The sequence below is a fragment of the Prunus dulcis genome, chromosome 3 (assembly GCF_902201215.1).
Source record: "Prunus dulcis chromosome 3, ALMONDv2, whole genome shotgun sequence".
Lineage (NCBI taxonomy): Eukaryota > Viridiplantae > Streptophyta > Magnoliopsida > Rosales > Rosaceae > Prunus > Prunus dulcis.
Window position 1 is genome coordinate 8069987 of NC_047652.1, and position 22054 is coordinate 8092040.

Genomic DNA, 22054 nt, shown 5'->3' on the forward strand with positions numbered 1-22054 from the left:
CCCTTACCCACCCAGATATTTCCTTTGCAATCAACATTGTGGCCCAGTTTATGAGCTCTTCTCGCTTTCCTCACATGGTTGTTGTCAAGAGGATTCTCCGCTATGTTAAGGGCATAATTCACTTTGGCCTCCATTTTACACCCTAAGGTCCTTCCATTCGTCTCATCATCTACTCAGATGCTGATTGGGCTGGGTGCCCATAACTGGCTGCCTCATTTACTTGGGCTCCAATCTTATTTCATGTTGCTCCAAAGAGCAGCCAACAGTTTCGTGCTCCAGTGCGAAATCTAAGTACCATGCTCTTGCTCATGCATGCGCTGAATCTTCTTGGCTCTGTTCTCTGTTACATGAACTGGGCGTTCAACTGCCTTTTCCAATTCTCATGCATTGTGACAATCTCAGCATAATTTATATGGCGGCAAACCCGGTATTCCATGCTCGTACTCGCCACATTGAACTTGACTACCACTTTGTTCGCGAGAAGGTGGCCCTTGGGAGTCATCAAGTCTGCTTCATCCCCTCTGTTGATCAACGTGCGAATCTTCTCACTAAACCACTTCACAAGCTACGCCACCATCTCTTATGTTCCAAACTTGTTCGTCCAAGGCCGCTCAGTTTGCGGGGGGTGTTAAACCACACGCACTCATCAAGGAAGAAGAATCTGAAATGGATTCTTCTTAATCACAATAGTTGACTTGCTCTCCAAATATTTTGTGTTTACTACCATTCAAGGCTCTTACTGTTTATATCTTTATTGTGCAATTATAAATATTGTAATATTTACACAAAGGAATACAATCAGAATTCAAACTTCTACACAAGGTTCTAACATACTTCGCACGAGATGGCCTATACAAGGTGTTTATCCTTAAGAACTCTACTATGCTTTACTCTATATCAAACCACCATGTACAAGTACAAGAAATTAAGATCAGTCCAGCCATCATGCTGTTGCTTTTCAATAGAGCCATCATAGCCAATCATCATGATGAAACAGTTCTCAAAGCCTTCAACCATCTACTTCACCAAAATAAGGTGGACTTCATAGAACAATTCCATGAAAAATGTCTCGTTAAGCAAGCAAATGAGTATCTTCAGATCCTTGATGTTCAACACATGGAACTGCCGGAAATTAGCAGGACAGAGTTCATGACACTATCTGCATTTACCTATATCTTCTCTTTACAGTTCTTTTGTTGTGGCTCTGGACGCTCATTTCTCTTTTAACATATTTAAGGCTTGCAGACAAGCCTTTATTCAAGAGGGGTGGAATGTTAGGACCCTTCACTAGTGGGCCTATTGATAGGAGCCCATAGATTCCCTTTCCGTATCTGTAGGCAATAAGTTCACAACCTCATTGTATTTAGTCTAAGGCCTTTGGCCATTTTAGGGCATGAATGAAGAATTCTCTATTTTAATTTCTCCTTTATTGCTTTATTTTCCTTTCTACTTGTTGGTACCTATCACCATCTTTGTTTATGAATAATAGTAAGCACACTATTTGGCTTTCTCAATGGTCAAAGCCCAAAGTTCATCTTTGATTTTTTATTTTTTTGATTCTTGGGTACTTGGTATCTATTTACAATTCTCATGTAATGAAGCTTCTTTTATTGTTATATCTATAATTTGTTCTATTTCGACCTCGCCCAATGGCTCAAGCCCGGTCCTACCTGATGGCTTTCTTAGGCCCAACCCATAAGACGGGCTTGGGCTTTGAATTTTCTAAAAAAGCCCAACCCAGCCCGGTTCATTATTTTCTCTCTCTTAATTAAAACCCAACCTAACCCAACCCAAGCTCATAAAATTTGAATTGAACTAGCCCGGCCCAACCCATTGACAACCTCTAATATTGTCTATCTATCAATGGTTTTATAAAAATCACTTATTTCATAAGTAATATCTACATCTACCTGTAAAACAAAAGCAAATAATACCATAATGACTAAACATAATAACATAGCACGAGTATCTATAAGCAACAACTAGAAAGCATTTTTATTTGTAAGAACTATGGAAAATAACGGACACTGTTTGCCTTCTTTGGAAGAAAATATTCTTCACCGTACAAAACACAAAGAAATTATTTTATACACATAATAAACTGTGATTGGTAAAAACTAGAAATTTGTACTTCCAACAGAATAGACAAGTATTTTCTGTAAACAATTATATCTCATTTGGCGTTGTAATGACTCAAATGGTTGGTTTCAATTTGGAAACTACTAGCTCCGAATTAAGTTCATATCAGAAGAAAATACATAAATAACATTGATTATCAAAACAATCTCTTCTTTCTCTTGCTAAATGTGTGTGTTTTCTTGAGAAGATGAGTCATGAGCCACAAACGTGTTGTGTTAGTGCATAAGTAATTCTAATTTTCGAATTAAATTCTTCAATCAAACTAAACCAAACCGATTTGGATTTTTTCAAACTTACATTTTTCACCCGTCTCTATCTTGGCTGATGAGTGGAGGAAGGAAGAAGAGAAATTTTTTACTTTTATAAAACTTGATACTGAAATTTTAATTTTTCAATCCTTTCCTACTACTTGACTGCATCCATATGCTTCGCAAACCATCTATTTTTTAAGTTTATATTTAGAGATTCCATTCAAAAAAAATTTAACGATCCAAACCATCTATTTTTCACATATTCATTCAGAGATTATCCTTGCAAAAAATCATGCAAATTGAAAATCATACTATTTTATATTCCAAGGACTTGTTTTACTTTTATGATGACCAAATATCACTTGTAGGGCCAACTCCACATTGTATTTCACTAACTCAAACAATCTATTTTTGTAGACATCCATTCAAAACTATGATGTCTCATGTTTGTATTCAAAGATCCAATTCAAAATTATGAAGTTTCAAAAGGTTTGGCTTGGGGTTAAACGGGCCAAGCTGTCATGGGCCTAAACGGGCTGGCTTTTTTATATATAAAAAAAAAAAATTCTAAGTCTTTTAAATGTTTTTGTTACACATTTTTTTGTCAAAAGTGATGGATTTAGTCTTCTCTTAAACAATAGTTTGAATTACAACATAACTTAAGAAAACAAAAATATAATAGCCAAACTCTTTTACTAAACCTAGACCAATAGCCAATATATTTTTAAAATATTAAGACCAAACTTTACTTTTCGTCCCTCATATTGTTAAATTGTTACGGTGGTACTTTAATTTTGCCTTTACTTTCAGAAATCGTCATTTCCGTCATCTCAATCAATTTTTCCGTTAAAAATGATGACATGGCAATGACAAGTCCTACTTAGCATGGGCAAAAATGTCTTTTTACATAAAATTTAAAAAATAAATCAAATCTCTCTCTCTCTCTCTCTCTCTCTCTCTCTCTCTCTCTCTCTCTCTCCAACCCCGATTCCCCCCATCACACCGCCAATTTTGTGTGCTCTAGTCTATAGCTTGTCGTGCTTTGGTTGCATATGGCGGGCTGTGGTTGGCAAAATTGACATATATAAGCAAAAGAAAAAGATCTGGGGTGAAGGATGAGGGCTGAGGTTCTGAGTTCATGGGTGCTGGGGTTGTGGGCTAGGGTAGAGGGTTCTGGGTTTGTAGGTGTTGCGGTTGGGGGAAGAAAAGATCGTAGGGGGAGAGAGAGAGAGAGAGAGAGAGAGAACTATGAATTTCCCAAATTGCCCTTAATTTTGACAGAAAATTTAATTAAGTTGATGGAAAGACCAATGATAGAGAGAGAGAGAGAGAACTATGAATTTCCCAAATTGCCCTTAATTTTGACAGAAAATTTAATTAAGTTGATGGAAAGACCAATGATACAACATGAAATCTAATTGAAACACCACCGTAACAATTTAACAATGTGAGGGATGAAAAGTAAAGTTTGGTCTTAGTCGAGGGACCATTGCTACAATTTTGTCTATTTTTTATTATTATATTTTTCTTATTAATTTATATTTATTTTCTTTTTGTTTGATTTATTTATTATTTATTTTACTTGAAATTACAAGTTTACCCTTATAACTAACGAAATATCAGATGAAATTCACAAAATTTAACAGTAATGACTAAATTGAACATTTTGATTAAGGGTAAATTACAGTTAACTCCCCAACCTATAGGGTCATTTACGAGTCCATACTCGATTTTGGGGACATTTATAAGTACATACTCAACGTTGCCGAAAACCTACAATTTGCCCCCTCCGTTAGCCAAATCGTTAGTGAATTTGTTAAATGCTAACGTGGCGAATGTGGGTTCTATTTTTTAATGAGATGGACTTATATGTGGACAAATAAATACTAAAAAAATTCTATATTATTTAAACATAATTATAAACGAGTAAATAATATTATTCAATTAAATTAAAAATCAAAAATCAAAAGAAAACAATTTCTCTATCCTCATCAACTGCCTCTTCCTTTTGCTTCCCTTGGAGACCTTACGATCGCCATCTTTGTTCCTCGGCCTCCCAATTAAGGATTGATCGTCGCTTGGGTTGGGGGTTTTCAATTTTCCGAATTGATCGTCATCGACCTCAACCATGGTTGTCACCACAAGATGTGATTTCAACTTCCGAAGGGACCAAGTTGTAGTCCTCAAAAAAAGCAGAGTTCGTTTTGGGGCTTCTGAGGAACCATGGATTCTCTCAAACCTAGATCTCATGGGATCAAGTTGTGAATGGTGGCTCTGGCGGCCGCAAAATGTCTGTGGCTCAGAAGCTCTTATTTACTTCAACGAGGAGCTTATCGGTTTCGTTTCAAGGCGAGTCGTATTTGCTTCAGGTGAGTAAAGTGAAGCCGACGCCGTCTTGGAGTACAAGGAAAGGCACACTAGAGAAGAGGAAGGTGACGATGCCGTTTCGAGCGAATCAGAGTGAGAATTCGAAGCCGACAGAGCAGCAACGATGGCCTGCGTCCATTTTGGAGCTTCTAAGAAACCATGGATTCTCTCAAACCCAGATCTCAAAGTTTTGCAAAACTCGCCCATAAAGTAACGGGTTTTAATGGGTTCCCTTTCTTTTCTTGCTTTCTGGCTTTGTTTGGATGCTGAGAAAGTAGATTTGAGTGTATGTTTTGGTTGAATGAAACAGAACAAATGATTTTTCTTTAAAATTGTGATGAAATCCAGTCATTTGCACTCTGTGACGTGTTTTGTATAATCATTCAAATGCTTCATTTTGGATCTGGGCAGTGGAATTCGACTGAGCTGAACTTCGGGTTTCATCTTTTTGGAAGAATCAAAGAAGTTCTCAGTGTTAGATTCACAAAATTTGGTTTGCACAATAACGAAACAGAGGGATTATAAGCAATTGGGCAAGATGATGGCTGCGACGGAGAGGGGTGGTGGGGGTAGAGACAGAGAGGGGCTGGGAAGGGGTGGGCAAGGTGGTCGGGGTGGTTGGTTGGGTTGGAGAAGAGAGATGAGATTTTTTTCTTTTTTCATTTTTAATGATTTTAATATTATTTAAAAATTATTTTTTATGTGTATATAATTTTTTATTATTTATTTGTCCACGTCAATTAAAAAATGGGTCCCATAAATGCCACATAGGTATATAACGGATTTTCTAACGATCTCGCTAATGGAGGGGGCAAATTGTAAGTCCACGTCAATTAAAAAATGGGTCCCATAAATGCCACATAGGTAGATAACGGATTTTCTAACGATCTCGCTAATGGAGGGGGCAAATTGTAGATTTTTTGCGACTTTGAGTATGTACTTATAAATGTCCTCAAAATCAGGTATGGACTCGTAAATTATCCTATAAATTGGGGGGTTTACTGTAGTTTACCCTTTAATTAATTCAAGTGTTAAATTGACTAACTTTTTAATTCGAGAGGTTAAATTCGATTGGAGTCCTAATTTAGGGGGTGTTTGGCAATCTACTCTAAAATATCTCAAACAATAATATTGAATATTCCAAATTACCTATTGTATCTCCCACATCAGCCAAGAAAATATAAAGATTTCCCAAGATACTTTGTACAAATAAAAATAAAAATAAAAATATATATGAGGCGTAGTATAGGATCTGAAAAGGTTTAAAATTGCAGGATATAATAGAGCGAAAGAGAGCCATAGAGAGAAAGATGTCTTCCGGTGCTCGGGAGAGAGAGAAGGTGTTTGTGGAGCACTGTAAGGGCGCAAATGGCCTTGACAAGGTCGTTCTCAGAGAGGTTCGAGGCTCTTCCGCTGAGGTACCAACCCTTCTCTTTCTCCGATCTTTTTCATTTCCTTCTCAACATTTTTGTTAATAATGTTCATTATTCTGATTCTAATTTTAATTTCCCTAAACATCAGTTTCATTGAGTTCTTTCACTGTTGATTAATTCATTATCATTTCTATATAGAATACTTTTGCATTCTGTTTTTGTTAGAATCTTAAAATGGCACAGAATCTTGAAACCAAATTGTGATAGATACATGCGCTGTCCTCGAATTTTCAATTTTAATTCATATACTATGTAAAATTCTACTTGATTTAATTATTTATATATTTTTACTTTTTGGATGTCCTTAGATATAGGATGAGCTTTGTATACAAGTATGGAATTGCAATTTGTCTAGTTCAACAATAACAGATAGAATCGTTGCTTACTGAAATTTTTTATTGCTTGAATCCTGTCATTGAAAGGAAGAAATAGAAAACAAAAAAATATATCAATGCAATTTCAACCCAGGTAATCTTTGATTATCTTCGGCTTTTTTCTCGCTTTTGTCGGTGTACAACATTATCGACATACCTTTTCCTTCGGTGGAGCTTCAATTTCTTGAATATCTTATCAGTTCCGAAAGGTAATTGTTGTTTAGAGGGGCAGGCAGTTGCTCTAATCGTCTTGTTCCACATATTTGGGCTTTCAGAGTGTATAGTGGATTTGATTCCAGTCCATTTGTGATGCTAAGTACATCTTAGTATTGGCTGTGTGCTACTTTGAGTGTGCGACCATTTTACAAAAGTTTAGTTGGATAACATTCCTCCCCCGATGTTCTTTGTTTAGGAGAGTGGTGGGTCAAATGAGTCAGAATACTGCTTCTGGGTTCAATTTTTAGTGTCCTGAATGGACAAAGAGATTTGAAGCATGTGTCCTCTGTAAGGGAGAGATTCAATTTATGGTGATTAAATATGCTATTATTTGTCGGTAATGGGTTATGGGATTTGGTCGAATGTCGCATTAGCTGTGCTGCAGTGGGTATACGAATACATGTGATCTATTCAATAGTAAGAGTGTGGATTGTCAATTACTGTTATTCTATTTTATTATATTTCATAACTCTCATAGTTATAAACATATGTAAATAAGTTCATGTGCCTTTTACCTATGTGAACTTTTAAAACCTTGGCTACTCTTTATTTTAACTTTGCTACAGAAGATGAAAATGTTCTGGCTTTTGCACTTTGTATACGTTCCCATGCTAAACACTAATCTGTTTCCTGTTATATGTCATAGATCTCATAGTACAAAAAGTTCTTTGAAAGTTTGTGTGCCATTAACCTCTGTTAACTCTACAACCTTATGGTAGAGAATGCCATTGGTATTTTAAGTTTACTGCAGAATATGGAACTTTTCTGGACTACTATGCTTCATGTTGTGTGTTTGGATGCTACTCGCGAGTGTGCGAGCATGTGTAGTGTTTAGTATTGATTTGCTAAAGCATTTAAGTACATTCCACATAGTACCAATAATCTCTTCTTTGACAAAGTTTCTGTGTGTAATATTTCATTCCCTTCTTTAAAAGAAAATCTATGGTCTTAGATTGATGTGGTTGTCAACTTGTTGACTGTTCCTTATTCAATCTCATGAATTCTGCCTGTATGGCGTTAACTTGAGTGTTCCTCTATATTTCGTGCATGAGTCCTCAAGTTTGACATCTAAGGCTAATTCTTAGATTACTAATGAATATTTTTTCTACTTTTGAAAACAGGTGTATTTGTATGGTGGTCAAGTTACATCATGGAAAAATGAATATGGCGAAGAGTTGCTTTTTGTTAGTAGCAAGGTATCACATTTTGGTAGAGATGTTGCACGGAAATTGTTTATCCTTACATAACTGATAAATTTTCTTGAAGTTACTTCTAGTTATTCATATGCTATTGATTGGTTTTCAGTCACATGAGGGACTAGGAAAACAAAACGTGCATGTTAGATATCATTCGCACAAGCGCAACTTACATTTCAGCTGTTACTTATTGTGAGAAAACCATTTACATGAGATAAGTATATTGTCACGGATGTTATTAAACAGTTAAGTCATTGTGCAGAATGCAACCCATTTTCATGCAAAACACCCAATAAACCTCTTGGAGCGCTTGATGCCATAGTTATAGCTTGAACCTGATAACCCACTTTTAAGAAGTGCTCTTTCAGCCTTTTTGTGGAACGCAAACTTGATGTAGCTTGAACCTGTCATTCTATTGATGATTTCAAACTTTTTTCTTTATTATGTCCCAAATGAATTTAGAAAAATTTTAAATGTGGACAGCAAATTAAAATTATATGTGGAATCTTGCTTAGTAGCCCTGTTGCATTCGTAGCTTCGTGGCTGGCTTTAAAGCTTAGAGAGGACATAGAACTAAAAGGAACAAACTCAGGTGATGGATATTGGGAGAATGATTTTTGAGGAACATATGGATGAGATGAGATAATCTGATCTTTGTTAGGCCTAAAGATTGTTTTCAGTATGTGTTCCCCCCTCCTTTTCTAAAATGTATGCATGTTTATTGCAGGCTACTTTTAAGTCTCCTAAGGCTATCCGTGGAGGAATTCCAATCTGCTTTCCGCAAGTAGGAGTTTCTCATCTTTTATCTTCTGTTTTATTTGCTTTGGTTAGTATTACTTTTTTTTTTTTTCTTTAAATAATAATTAGTTGGCAAATGCAGTTTGGAAGTCATGGTTCTCTTGAACAACATGGATTTGCAAGGAATAGGTTTTGGAGTATTGATCATGATCCCCTTCCATTTCCAACAAATAGCGGCAACAAGGCTTTTATTGATTTAATCCTTAAACCCTCTGAAGAGGATTCAAAGATCTGGTCGCACAGGTAGTGGACTTAAATTTGATAATTACATGTTTAATTCAGCTAAGGTAGCATGTAATTGCTTCCATGGTGGCTGGAACAGGAAAATTCCAGATCTGTGCTTCTGTTTATGCGCACATACATGCAGAGACATATCATAGAATGTCATATGTGATTATAGTGTTATAATTTTGCACAATCAGTTAATTAGAATGCAATTCTATGCTCTGCGAAGTGTTAGATTTCAAATATGTCAGTTCTTATTTTTTTTTGTTTTTTGTTTTTGCTTTAATGTATGTTTGTTGCAATCCCATGGATCTCTGTTTGCTCGGTCAAGTAATGATGTAATAGCAATCATTTGCAGATATGAATTTCGCCTTAGGGTTACTCTGGGACCAGGAGGGGATTTGATGTTGACTTCCCGCATCCGAAATACAAACACCGATGGAAAGTCGTTTACGTTCACATTCGCTTATAACACCTATCTTTTCGTAACTGATATCAGGTTTAGTGATGCGATTTCTTGCTATTGTTTTGAATTCTTTATAATCAAATTCATGTTTCCTGGGCAGCTGTATTTGACTGGCAAGCATCATAAACATATGCTATTATTGCGCCCTTGATGTTATTTAACCAGTATTAGTTCAGCCATATATTTATTAAAAACACCAGGTTATAATTCCTTTCAGAATCGGGTTGTGAAAATGGGAATGGTAATATGATATTCTAGGGTAACATTCGTCAGATTTTGTTTAGTTCTGATCTGCATTGTATGCCATTTCTAGCACTATAAGAAATTTTCGAGTAGACAATTAAACAAAATAAATTATCTTTTAATATTTTTTTTGAAGGGGCAATAACACATCCCACATTCTAGCTGTGATATATAAATGCGAGCAGAAGTTTTAGTTAAATACATAATGGAGATGCCTGTATGTGCATCTGCATAATCCATTGCTGGAAAGTGTTCCTTTTGTGTGGTTTGCACATTAACTGTCATGTTGCCTTTGTTTAGTGAAGTGCGAGTGGAAGGACTAGAGACACTGGATTATCTGGACAACTTGAAGGGTAGAGAGCGATTTACTGAGCAAGGGGATGCGATAACATTCGAGTCAGAAGTTAGTGTTTGTCCTTATCCAGATGCGTTGTATTTTTGACACTGTTGTTTTGGTTCTTATATATATGTTTATTTGTTAGTAAATGATACTTTCATTGTCAAGGTGGACAAAATTTATCTGAGTACGCCTACAAAAATTGCTATTCTGGACCATGAGAGGAAGAGAACATTTGTGTTGCGGAAGGACGGACTACCAGATGCTGGTGAGTTTTTGTTCATTCATTTTTCTTTGCTAGAAAACTATATTATGTTGAGAAACTTATCAAAGAAAATAAAGGCTGTATTTTGATGAAGGTGTATAGAGTTTAGACAAGCTGTTATGATAATTGTAAACATTCAAAGAATTAACAAAGAACCAATCTGTCTTTTATTATTTTGTTAAGTGAATGCTACCGTTTATTTAACTATGGCTAGATAACAAGTCAATTGAGCGAACATAGAAGGTTCTGCATGTTTCGCGTAAGTGCTTATGGTATACAAAACAAAACTTGGCTTTAGTGTTTATCAGATGGTCCTTTTGCATTGCAGTGGTCTGGAATCCGTGGGATAAGAAAGCAAAGGCAATTTCTGATTTTGGGGATGATGAGTACAAGCATATGCTCTGTGTTGAGGCCGCTTGTGTGGAGAAGCCTATTACTTTGAAACCTGGTGAAGAATGGAGGGGGAGGCAGGAACTGTCTGCTGTCCCTTCCAGTTACTGCAGCGGACAGCTTGACCCACGTAAGGTAATGCAAGGCGGTTAAGTGATCAGCCATTTTGATGCGTCTCTTGTACAGGTAGTTTACTACACCTACCCAATGTTTAAGTTTTTTGATACAATAGCAAGTTCTAAATTTCTATAACATAATACAATTTCTGCTAGACCACTTTAAGACTTGTTCTATAGTTGACCTAATTTGGAAATTATAAATGCATATGCTTTGAAAAGCGGGATTAGGTCATCTTTAATTTGAGGGAGCAAAATGGTTGTAGATTGTTATTCTTGCTCAATCTGCAGTTGAGGTATATGAAGTAGGCATTTTAGAAACCCCCCGCCGCCCCCAATGGTCATGCCCTATGCCTTACCATAAAAGGCTATTGGTTTTATTTATTTTTTCTTATGAGTTGGATTTCAGCTTCTTTTCTTTTTTCTTTCTTTTTTTATTAATAAAATAAAAAATAAAAAATAATTTAAAAAAAGTGAAAAAAACAAACAAAAAAAAACTCTTTCCTCAATAATTGTCTATACGAAATTTTTTAATTTTGCCTGCAAGCTTCTTAATTTGCTTGTATTTTTTTTTTCCCCCCTTCTGTTTCCGTTTGTGATGAAGTGGTGATGATGACTATAATGAATGCATTGCAGGCACACTATGCATTCTAGATTTGGCAGGCTTTTTGTTGGATGACAGATTCAGTAAGCAGAATTGTCTATAATGATTTCATTGGACATTTGATTAACGAAAGACGACAGAAGAAGGCAGTTAAAGAAAAGTTAGTTAATATTTTGTACATCTATAGGGACTTAATACCGAAGAAATGAAAAGAAGAAAACTGAAGGCCTTTTGGTACCCCCTTCGTTTTCTGGCCCCATTTAATCTTCCCTCTCAAAAACTGTTCTCAGATACAATTGTATTCTTTCCTGTTAATGAGTATTCTTTGCCCTCGTCTAAGGATGACTCTTGTTATTCTCTGGCTAATCTTTGGAACGTAATGTTACCAAGCACCCGATGGATGGGGTCGTTTCCAAGATTTTAACACCAAGATTTAGTTTGTTTTGTAAGTAATATTTCTGCAGTGTAGTTCTCTTTTGTTTCTTGAAAGGAAAATTTCGTTTTTGTTACAATATCCACCATGTTATAAAAATAAAATAATCAAAGTATGAAAAGTATCACTGAATATTAAGAGTAGAATTATATATACTCTTCTAGTATCTACACCGACAGAATTTTCGCAGATAGAACTCACTAACGCACAGGTTTCGCTCTCTCTTCTTTCCTCTCACTCTTTCTTTCTTCTCTTCCTTTCTTTCCTCGTCTCCGTTGGTGTGTTTTGCTAAGCAATGGGAAGCCTATTTATAGGCAAATCGGATGGCTTCCAATATCATCATTAAGCTTTTTGAATATTATTTCCTTCTTTTCTTTATGTGGGTTCCACCACTTTCTTTACAACACACCAAAATCCCAATTCAGTACACCCCTCATATGTGGTAATGGTGCTCGTCTTTTACTCTACTTGAATTTTAGGTAACACATTTTATAGCATGTGGAGTTATGTTGGATGTTTGTTTCATCTATACTAGCCTCTCCGCACGCGCTTCTGCGCCTGTGAGAGGCTTTTTTATTTATTTTAAAATTAAAAAAAATAATGGGTAATTGTGTTCCATAAAAATAAGATTCATTATCTGATTTTCTTTTAATTTTAAATTTTTTAAATATGAAAAAGTGTGAATTTATCATATTATTCTCATTTAATTAATAATTTTAATTCTTAATACTTGGATTAACTAAGGGCATTTTCTAGTATTTTGAATGTTTCACCATTCTTTACCTTTTGCTTTATATATATGGATTAACTTACCTACCAACTTTAACTTATTTACATATTAGTAAGGATACGTAATTTAATATATCTCCATTTACTTTTGTTTTCATCATTTTTATTTCATGGATTGTATCCTACTAATAAAGATAAGTTAGCAGCATAACACGTTCTTCATTTTTTCACTTCTTGGAAAAATGATTTTCTTAAATGCGTTTTTACCACATACACACGTCGAAGAAGATGGGTAGATTGTTTTTGACGATTTTTTATTTTTTTTTGGTTGCAAATGTGATAAGAGTAGCATTATTCTAATTTCAAATCTCATTACACATTATGCACGTCAAACTCAGTCAAGAAATTCAGAACCACCAACTTATATTATTTATATTTACAAATGATAATATAGGGAAAAATGAGCTCTCTATACATATGGAGGCTCTTTCGAATTATCTGGCTTTTCTTTTTCTGATTTTCATGGACAAACATTATTTATATTTACAAATGATCACTTGGGTAATCTCTGATAGTACTAATTTACACACAATAGAGGTAAAAATAGATACACAATTTCACCTTATATCACTGTGGTTTTGACACCTGCAACAGCTTGTGTACCATATGCCACTGTAAGTCTTGGAGCAATTTGACAGTAAAAATATGATGCCAAATGTCATGTTTTTTTTTCTGGGGGGCAGCAGCAACACATTATTAATTGTCACTATTTTTATAGTATCTGACTGTTTAATTTCATGCATGATTTGAAGAGAGTGGTGAGGGTTTACTATTGTTGCTAGAAAATTCAAAAACTCTCCAGAAGGGTCTTTGTTTGCGTTTGGAATGGTGACTTGTCAGCTCAGTGTCTCTGCTCAGCATCTGCCACATCACCTGCACATCTTGATATCCACAGGTTTGTACATCGTCATGAAGCTTCAAAAGTCCAGCACCTGCTCCAAAACAACTTGCAAGTGAGATGAGATGAGATTCTAAACCAAATACAAGTATCCAAAGAAAAGTGTCCCTTCTTAGCCAGAGAGTTAGCAACCACAGATTAGTTTCTTTATAAGTATTCTAAATCGTTCGTGTTTTGATATGTACATTTTAAGAACTTTGGTGTAAGAAAAGCGGGTTCACTATCTTGACTAACTGATCTAATCCACATCGACTGTTATTAAAAAAAAGTTAGAATAGATTCTAGAAAACCAACTTAATTGAACCCATGTTAGCCATTAATTTATTGACCATAACCAAAGAAATAATGTGACACTTATCATGATGATGTCCCAGGTAGTTGGGATATCATGTGATATATCTGAATACAAGATGCTTCAAGTGGCAGAGATGTTAGTGGTTCAAACAACATCATCAACCGTCGACAATGATATTTTTATGGTGTGGGAAATTTCATGCTCAAGATAGTGATTAGAATAATATGTTGAGGTTGTTGTCAGGCCACCATTTTAGTGATCTGGTCGACATCAAGTTGCATCAATAAAGATGTTGATCCTATCTCTTTAAGCCCTTTAGCTTTCGACCCAAAGACAAAACAGAAGATTGGTGACTACTTTTATGAGATGTAAAATAGAAAATTGGATGGTCCCTAAAGTAGGTTCATCAATTTTTTATTTTATTTTTATTTTTATACAAGAGAGAAATATTGAAAAAGAGGAAAATCAAACCTAAGATCTCAAATGCACAAATAAATTATCTTAATCACTTTCGCTACAAGTTGCTTGTCCATCAATTTGAATGGCAGGAGTTAATCACTAATTAGAAAATTCCGTACAATCACATACACTTTGGCCTGCCTTAATTTACTCTAGTGGATAGCGCACCAGCAATGGATCTTTCAATAATCTATGTGCCAATCTTCTTTTTCTTTTGGGCCTATTTGCAAGAAATTACAAAAAAGAACAAACAAAACAAAACAAAAAAGACTCTTTTTATAACTATTTGAAAGGTTTGGTTGAATTCATCATTGGTTGTTGTTGTGGTGATGGTGGAAAAAAACTCCCCACATGATGGAATCAAAGCTTGTTTTCTCAAATGGCAAAGTATATTAAACTTGGATAAATTATCAGTTATTTTAAATTTATAATAGTAAATCTACAGAAATACTATAACCATGGGTCATAATTAGGCAACAAAAGAAATGCATGAAAAAGTCGCCTATATATCTACGTGTGTAAGGTGTCGACAACCATCGATTAATGTGAATTTTATAGTTTTTATATTAATCACATATCAATCAATAATTCAAAGTCGTTTAGAGAAAGATGAATTTGCATCTACAATAATTCAATGAATCCTGCGCCTAGCAAACAAATGACGCCAACTTCAACTTGTAGGCATTCACTAGAGAATTGTGGAGGTTTGGTAAGAAACAACTTTCTGAGTGGGGAGGCCAGCGAGATGTGAGCTCAAATGAAAAAGCAGCACAACACAAGAAAATACTTTTTTTTTGGGCAAAATGAATTAGAAGTAATCTCCAATTACCAGCAAAACTTGATTAATTATTTTTCTATGAGCCCCGTTAATTAATTATTAAAAATTAGAGGAAAAAAAAAAAAGCCACACTCGTACTTTTTTTTTTAGGTATGACTCATGAGTCTTCAAATTTATTTAATCTTGTAAGACTTTTCTCATGCAGAGTCATCAATCGGCAGTTGGGATTAGATTTTTTAAAACGAAACCGATCGTTGATTTTGACATTTCTTATTTTTGGTTACAGACAAATTCAATTACTCAAGCACCGACAATATTTATTAAATATACAAGTTTAGATAAATTTGACCTTGTGGTAAAATAAAAAGAGATGCAAATTGTAAAAAAGTAATTCGGTTGCTTGTAAGGGTAAACTAATATATGTTAAAAAAATGTACAAAGAAAACAAGGAGGGAAAAGATTTATTAGTTCAAGTCGGATCAAAGAAAACGACTTTAGTTTTTAATGAGGGAAATCAAAGATTGAAATATGAAAACTGTTATGTGGCTAATGATGTACAAGTGTTGTTAAAATAATTCTAAATATGACAGAAGGGACCACAACTCCAGAAGTAGGGGATGAGATGTGGTGGCCAGAGATCAGGGGGGAGAGAGAGAGAGAGAGAGGTGGGATCTAGCCTATTAAAAAAAATTAATTAAAAAAACATTTAATGATGTAGCAAAATTTTTAAAAAAAAATGCAGCACTGAATCACTGATGGATCAACGTTGGAGAAGTTGTTCAATCACAAAGAAAGGAAGACTTATTAATAGGGAGAAATGAAACTAAAACTTTGCTTCTTAATGAAAACAAATAGAGATTAAATTCTTATTCATCCGAATTATGTTGTATATATTTTCTCTAAACATCCGGACGTTATTATTGAGAAAATGGCATGGCATGTATAAAATAAATAACAAAATAAATAAAAACAGATATATTATATATATGGAGCAGAAGAAAAACAAAAAATTGTGTACTGACCATTTTTGCGAGCTTTGATGCGAGCAGAGACAGTGAGCCAGACGCGGCGGACAGGGAAGATCATCTTGTGCCAAAAATCCATCAACCTTTCTTTGATAACTTTTACCTTCTTTCTGCCTTTGATTTTTTTCTTGTTATACCCCCCACCACCACTACTCACTCTAATCGCTATGCTCCTTTGCCCTGCCAGACCTGCACCCTTCTCTCTTTCACACATACACTCTGATGATCTCTCTCCCTCTCTCACTTGCTACATATACCCACGTAATTTCTTGCAGATGGAGAAATGGTTTTAGAGAGAGAGAGAGAGAGAGAGAGAGAGAGAGAGCTCTGGAAGAAAATCACAGTGGAGAGCTGCCTGCCCACCGGTTTGTCTGTTATAAGCTTCTAATAAGTGCCACCGACACTTGTTCTCTCTCTCTCTGTCTCTCTGTGTTTATTATATTCTTTTATTTGCAAAACCCTACTTTATAAGACTTTTTTAAAAAGTATGTATGGATGTATATGTATGGATGGACACATCTAATCTGGTCTTACTGTTTGTTCAGTTTTCCTCTCGACGTACGCCTTCTTAAATTATGTGAAAGTTGAAAATGACCTTATCCAATTGTATCGGGTAATTAAAAAAAAGAAGGAAGAGGGAACTAAGAAAAAGACATGCATTACCTCTCTCTCGATCTCTTCTTTGTATGAAAGGGTATTAAGATTTTTACTTGCCAGGAAACAGTTGTAATTATAATTCTGGCCATGGGGGAAGATTGAAACTAGAGAGTTTTAAAATTTTTAATTTTGGTTGGAGAGAAAAGAGAAACTTCATGTAATGGTTGCTTGCATAACGATTCTTGTTTATATAATTAATAATTGTAATTATACCATAATTAGAATCACAATCGCTTTTTTCTTTTGTTGAGAAATTTTGTAATTGCATTCATTATTCAGCCAAAAAAAGTCACTCGCTAGCCGCAAATACAAACGAACCATAAAAGGCCAATCAAAACTGCTTTGAGTGCTCATGGTAATTCACTCTTGTTTAGTGGCTGCAGAGAAGGAAGGGTTTCATGGCAATAATTGTAGCCACTAGACTAACTCAAAATGATGGATAATATGTGGATTCAATTAACAATTAAGCTCTATAAACTACTACTAGACTAAACCCAAGATTATTTTTTATCTTAAAAAAACCCTAAACTTTAATTACCAATATTCTTATATTTAATTGCCAATTATTAATGGCCATAACCGTGGGTGGGAGCAGCAGCCCAGAAAGGCAAAGCCAATTGTTTGGCCTCCCTCTTATTCTTATTGATCACATCCAAGAAGGATGCTAGAGGCCAACCAATGGTGGCAGTTTATAGTAATTTTATGCACTAGTCAAGTTGTATACGTAAGAGTAAACTTGTAAAAAAAAAATTATAAAACCTGGGTGTGAGGAAATGGAGGTGGCAATAGCATAGCATATATCATTTCATTCTACAAATTAAATATGTTTATTACGTAATGATTCTTTAATTTCTGTATTTGGGCGTTTGTTATACGAAAACTCCATGGTTTTTTTTTATAACCAATAGTTAGGGAGGGGGAAGGGGTGCAAAATCACACCTATTTTACAATATCATGCCTCGAATTCAAGATCAGCTGGATGGAGACAAAACTCCTTATCATTATACTAGTAGGACACCAACTACTCCATACTTTTATTGATACAAGTATTGTTGTAACATAATAACACTTCCTTGAGAATGTTTTAAATTCAAACGAACTTCAATTAAGAAAAAGAAATCTTCTCTACCACAGGAAAGTGTTATGGGGAATCAAAGCTAGAGTTGATCACCGATTATGAAGAACACGTTTCGCATTTATCTCACATTAAAGCTAGAGTTGATCACCGACTTTGAGTGCATGAATCACACTCTTAACTACTTAAACTACAAATACGCTACACTAGATCATACATATAACCCGTGTGTGTTTGTTACTTCTCTAGATAATGCCTAGATTGTTAGGTACACATGTTTTGTAAAGTTCTAATCCTATAGTTTTAGAATCCAAACTAGTACCAAGTTGAATGGCTGACCGAAAGAATACATCGTTGAATGGGAATATAACACGTGTTACAATTCTACCATCTTCTTGGACTTTTTGTGTTTAAGCTCTTTGTAAGTTTCATCATTTCTGTTTTGTCGGGGTCTATATGTGGGATTTTTTTTCTTCTTCTTGTGAACAGAAAGTCCAATAAAATCCGGGGAGGGGGCGGTTTGATTGTTTGAATTTATATGAACAACTTTTTGCCTAATTTTTTTTGTAAATTAGCAGTATTAAAAATTCAATGAGAAATTCTGAATTCCAATGGAGTTCTTTGACTTTGTTAAGCTTTCTGTAAGTTCAATGGTGTCGGCAAGCTCACTTCTCCACGTGTTCAATATTGTATGGTGCAAAACGTTAGGTTATTAAGCGTGCTCAAGCTTTTTGAGAATACCAATGATAATATAACACGTCACCATCCTAATATGACCGTTATATCATTACGCAGTGTTACCGATTAGTTTGATATGTCATACTGATTTGTTGATATCTCATAGATTTAGGGTATATTATTAAATATTAATATATAATACACATAATATAATATGGAATCTGATTTCTCCATTTTCTTTTTCTTCACGTAGCGTCCGTTTGGCATTACTTATTTAGGGTGATAAGTGATTTCTAAAAAAATTTGAGAAGCCCAACCTGTTTTGTAAACTATGAAAAAATTACTTATTGTTAAAAATTGTTGTGAAAGAAAACTATAAGAGAAAGTAACTAATGAGGTGCTTTCATTTTCTGATTATGCATGAATCAGTTTCGAAAAGGCGCTGGGTTTGATGATTATGCAGAAATCATTTTCTGATTATGTGGGAATCAGTACGTACAAAACTTTTAACAAAATTTTTACCAAACACCAAACTGTTTACTCTCACAGCTAATTTTTCTCACAGTAAATCTAACAGCGATTATTTTCACAGTACAACAATGCCAAACTGGCCCTTACACTCCCTTTTGCTTTTCTTTCTCTTTCCTATTTTATTCTTACCCTACATTAATTTCTTTTTTACTTCACTTTATATTATTTCTTTTTCTTTACACTTATTTTTCAACTTACGCTCCATTTTCAGTATTAAAAGGAAAAAAAATACTCAAATTTCTTATTCGATTAAAGGAAAAAAAAATACTAAAAATAGAGTGCAAGTTGGAAAAATTAAGTGTAAAGAAAAAGAACTAATATAAAAGTGAAGTAAAAAGAAATCAATGTAGGGTAAGGGTATAATAGGAAAAAGAAAGAAAAAAAAAAAACTGATTAAAAAGTATTAAAAAGTAAAAGGGAATGTAAGTGGAGAAAAACGGAGTGGGAAAATCATATCCCTATAATATGAGTAGACTAATAAAATCCCGTTGGACGAAGAGCATGAGCGAACTAACTCTATACCATAAAGGAAGTTGAGGACCTTGCCTCGCTAGAGCCAGCCAGAATAACCCGACACAAGAAAATCGGCCTCAACCTTGGCGCTCGAGCCTTGAGATACCATAACTAAACACAAAATAGCAATGTTTTATCCAATTTCAAAGCAATCTATTATAATCTTTTATATTAAGAACAATCCAATCATGCGCATCAAGCGATATACATATACTAGAATGATACATTCATATACTGTGAATGAGAATCATATATATTCAAACATGACATTGAATAAGAAAAAAATAATATACGAAAGACCTAGTGACAAGGAAGACTGGGACTTTCACTTGTCTGAAATCTAATTCTTCGAGATTATATATATATATATATATATATATATGGTGATAAAAATGAAATTAAAAGGAACATCACCTTTAAGTTGTAGTGTATATTTTTATGTGCAATGTAACTTTATCTAACTCACACGAAGACAGAATATTTTAGTCCTATATTTTCAAGTTAAAAATATATGAACCGAAGTTTTGGTAAAATCCAATGAAATGCTAGAGATTGAACGAGTACTAATTCCATGTCCCAAAAGAAACATCTCAAGCTTGACCCAAAAATTAGGTGTGATAGACTGTCAATAGGTCGTCAAATGCTAACCCTACTATTAGTGGGTAGAAAGATTCCAAGTCGATACTTTTTTTTGATAAAGTCAAGAGAAATTAAACTAAACCAATAGTTAGTTAGGCATCTCCCTATCAGAATTGAATGCTAATAATCTTCGCATCCACAAATAAGGCATTCTTTTATTACATTTTCAATGTATTAAAGAGTTCAATCCAAAACTCTTTCTTTAACTTGAAGACAATGATAAAGCCATTTGTTATGTACTACGAAAGCGACTGATTGTATACAAATAATTGAGGCTTGGCAGATGTTCTCAATGCTTCTCTATCACTAGTCACTAGTGTCCCTAAGGAAGACAACAATGATGGAATTTTGAAATTTTAATGAGTGGAGGAAGCTTTGAGAGTGTGGCTCTCCATATCGTCTCGCCACTTAGGTCTTCGTTTTTTGATAATTAATTATTTAGTTGGTCTCTGGGGAAAAAACACTATCACCGGAGATGATTTTACCCATATTCACCGCACAGCTAATAACGTGACAAATCACCTTGCAAGATTTGCTTTGAACATTTAGACCTTCCAACTATCATTAATGTGTACTTTTTGAGGATTTGTAGTTCCCTTTAATCACTTTTTAGTAGAGAGAGAGTAAGTTACTTGGTTAGACTGATGATGATCAATCCCTCATGTATAGAGATGTTCGCACAATCTTCTTTGTTTGTGCCTATCTATTTTGAATTGTAATTCTTTCCTCAATTATATCATATCGTCTTTTTAAAAAAAAAAAAAATTAATAATAATAATAATAACAACAATAAACAAAAGCGTGGAGCCTCGTTTTGTAGGACAAGTTTGCAACAACAACCATAACAACAACAATAAAAAGATGAGAATCATGCTATATACTCTGAGAACCACTGATACCGTATGCATTTTGTCTAAACAAAAAGGATGATGAAGCATCTTTCATGTCGTGAATGGTGTTGGAAATTTGAAATTTCGACACCATCATGAAACTTTCCTTATTGGGTTTATTCTGGAATTAAATAATGTCAAAACAAAATTGGGGAGCATATGGAAAAGGAGATAAAGGTCTTTTGTCAAGTATGCGATATTATGTTAGCATCAAAGACAATGGGCTCACAAGTGATGCCTTCCCAACCAATCATATCATTTTTTCTTTATCAAAGGCATCCATGCTTTAACACAAAGCCAATGAGACAAGATAGCACAATTAGTGCTATTGTGCATCTTCTTTTAGCATTTGCAAGCGACTTCACAATGTAAAGCACCAACCCTTAGACACATAAAATTGGCAATTAAGATAGTCTTTTGCATGGTTTGCAAACAATGCTTGAGTTGGTTAGAACGAATGTGCTCTCCATTCTGCACCCGAGTTCGAATCCCCTTCTCCTAAAAGATGCAATTGCTTTTGTTATATAGAAATGACTTTCAGCTGTTTCACGTTTAAGCATTAGATTCCATGAATGCTTTCTTTTATTGATTATATGCGTAAGAACCTGTGTGTGTGGCCCCCTTTTGCCTTTCAAGACTTCGCCCATTTAGCAAAATAAATAGTGAAGTTAAAAAAAAAAAAATGTTTAAAGCAGGATTTGAAAATTTATTAATCAAAGTAGAGTTGGATAATCATGGAGTTATGCTCTTGCCCTAAGAATTATTCACAAAGTCATGTGAAAAAGGAAAGTGAAAAATAAAGCAAATTCAACGAATGTTCATATTCCAAGTTAAGTTCATCCAGATGAATATTGGATAAAGCATTATCTATATAAACAGCTTAGGGTCCATAAATCATCTATCTCAGACGCAGATTGCTTTGTCCACAGAATTGTTGATGGTTGACCTTCGAAGCACATATTCTGTCTAAGATT

General features: G+C 34.6%; 2 protein-coding genes across 2 annotated transcripts; one reads left to right on the top strand and one right to left on the bottom strand.

Moving 5' to 3' along the window:
* Nucleotides 1-5955: 5955 nt before the first annotated feature.
* Nucleotides 5956-11902, top strand: LOC117622949 (putative glucose-6-phosphate 1-epimerase). The gene is made up of 9 exons (XM_034353768.1): nt 5956-6175; nt 7902-7976; nt 8704-8760; nt 8857-9017; nt 9358-9498; nt 10009-10111; nt 10214-10313; nt 10639-10886; nt 11453-11902. The coding sequence occupies exons 1-8, from the start codon at nt 6068-6070 to the stop codon at nt 10851-10853; spliced, it is 960 nt and encodes a 319-aa protein (XP_034209659.1). The 5' UTR covers nt 5956-6067; the 3' UTR covers nt 10854-10886; nt 11453-11902.
* Nucleotides 11903-12988: 1086 nt separating this feature from the next.
* LOC117620861 lies at nt 12989-16514 on the bottom strand. Its single transcript, XM_034351104.1, has 2 exons — nt 16095-16514; nt 12989-13574 (listed from the first exon to the last, which is right to left on the bottom strand). The coding sequence occupies exons 1-2, from the start codon at nt 16309-16311 to the stop codon at nt 13378-13380; spliced, it is 414 nt and encodes a 137-aa protein (XP_034206995.1). The 5' UTR covers nt 16312-16514; the 3' UTR covers nt 12989-13377.
* Between the last annotated feature and the right edge of the window lie 5540 nt (nt 16515-22054).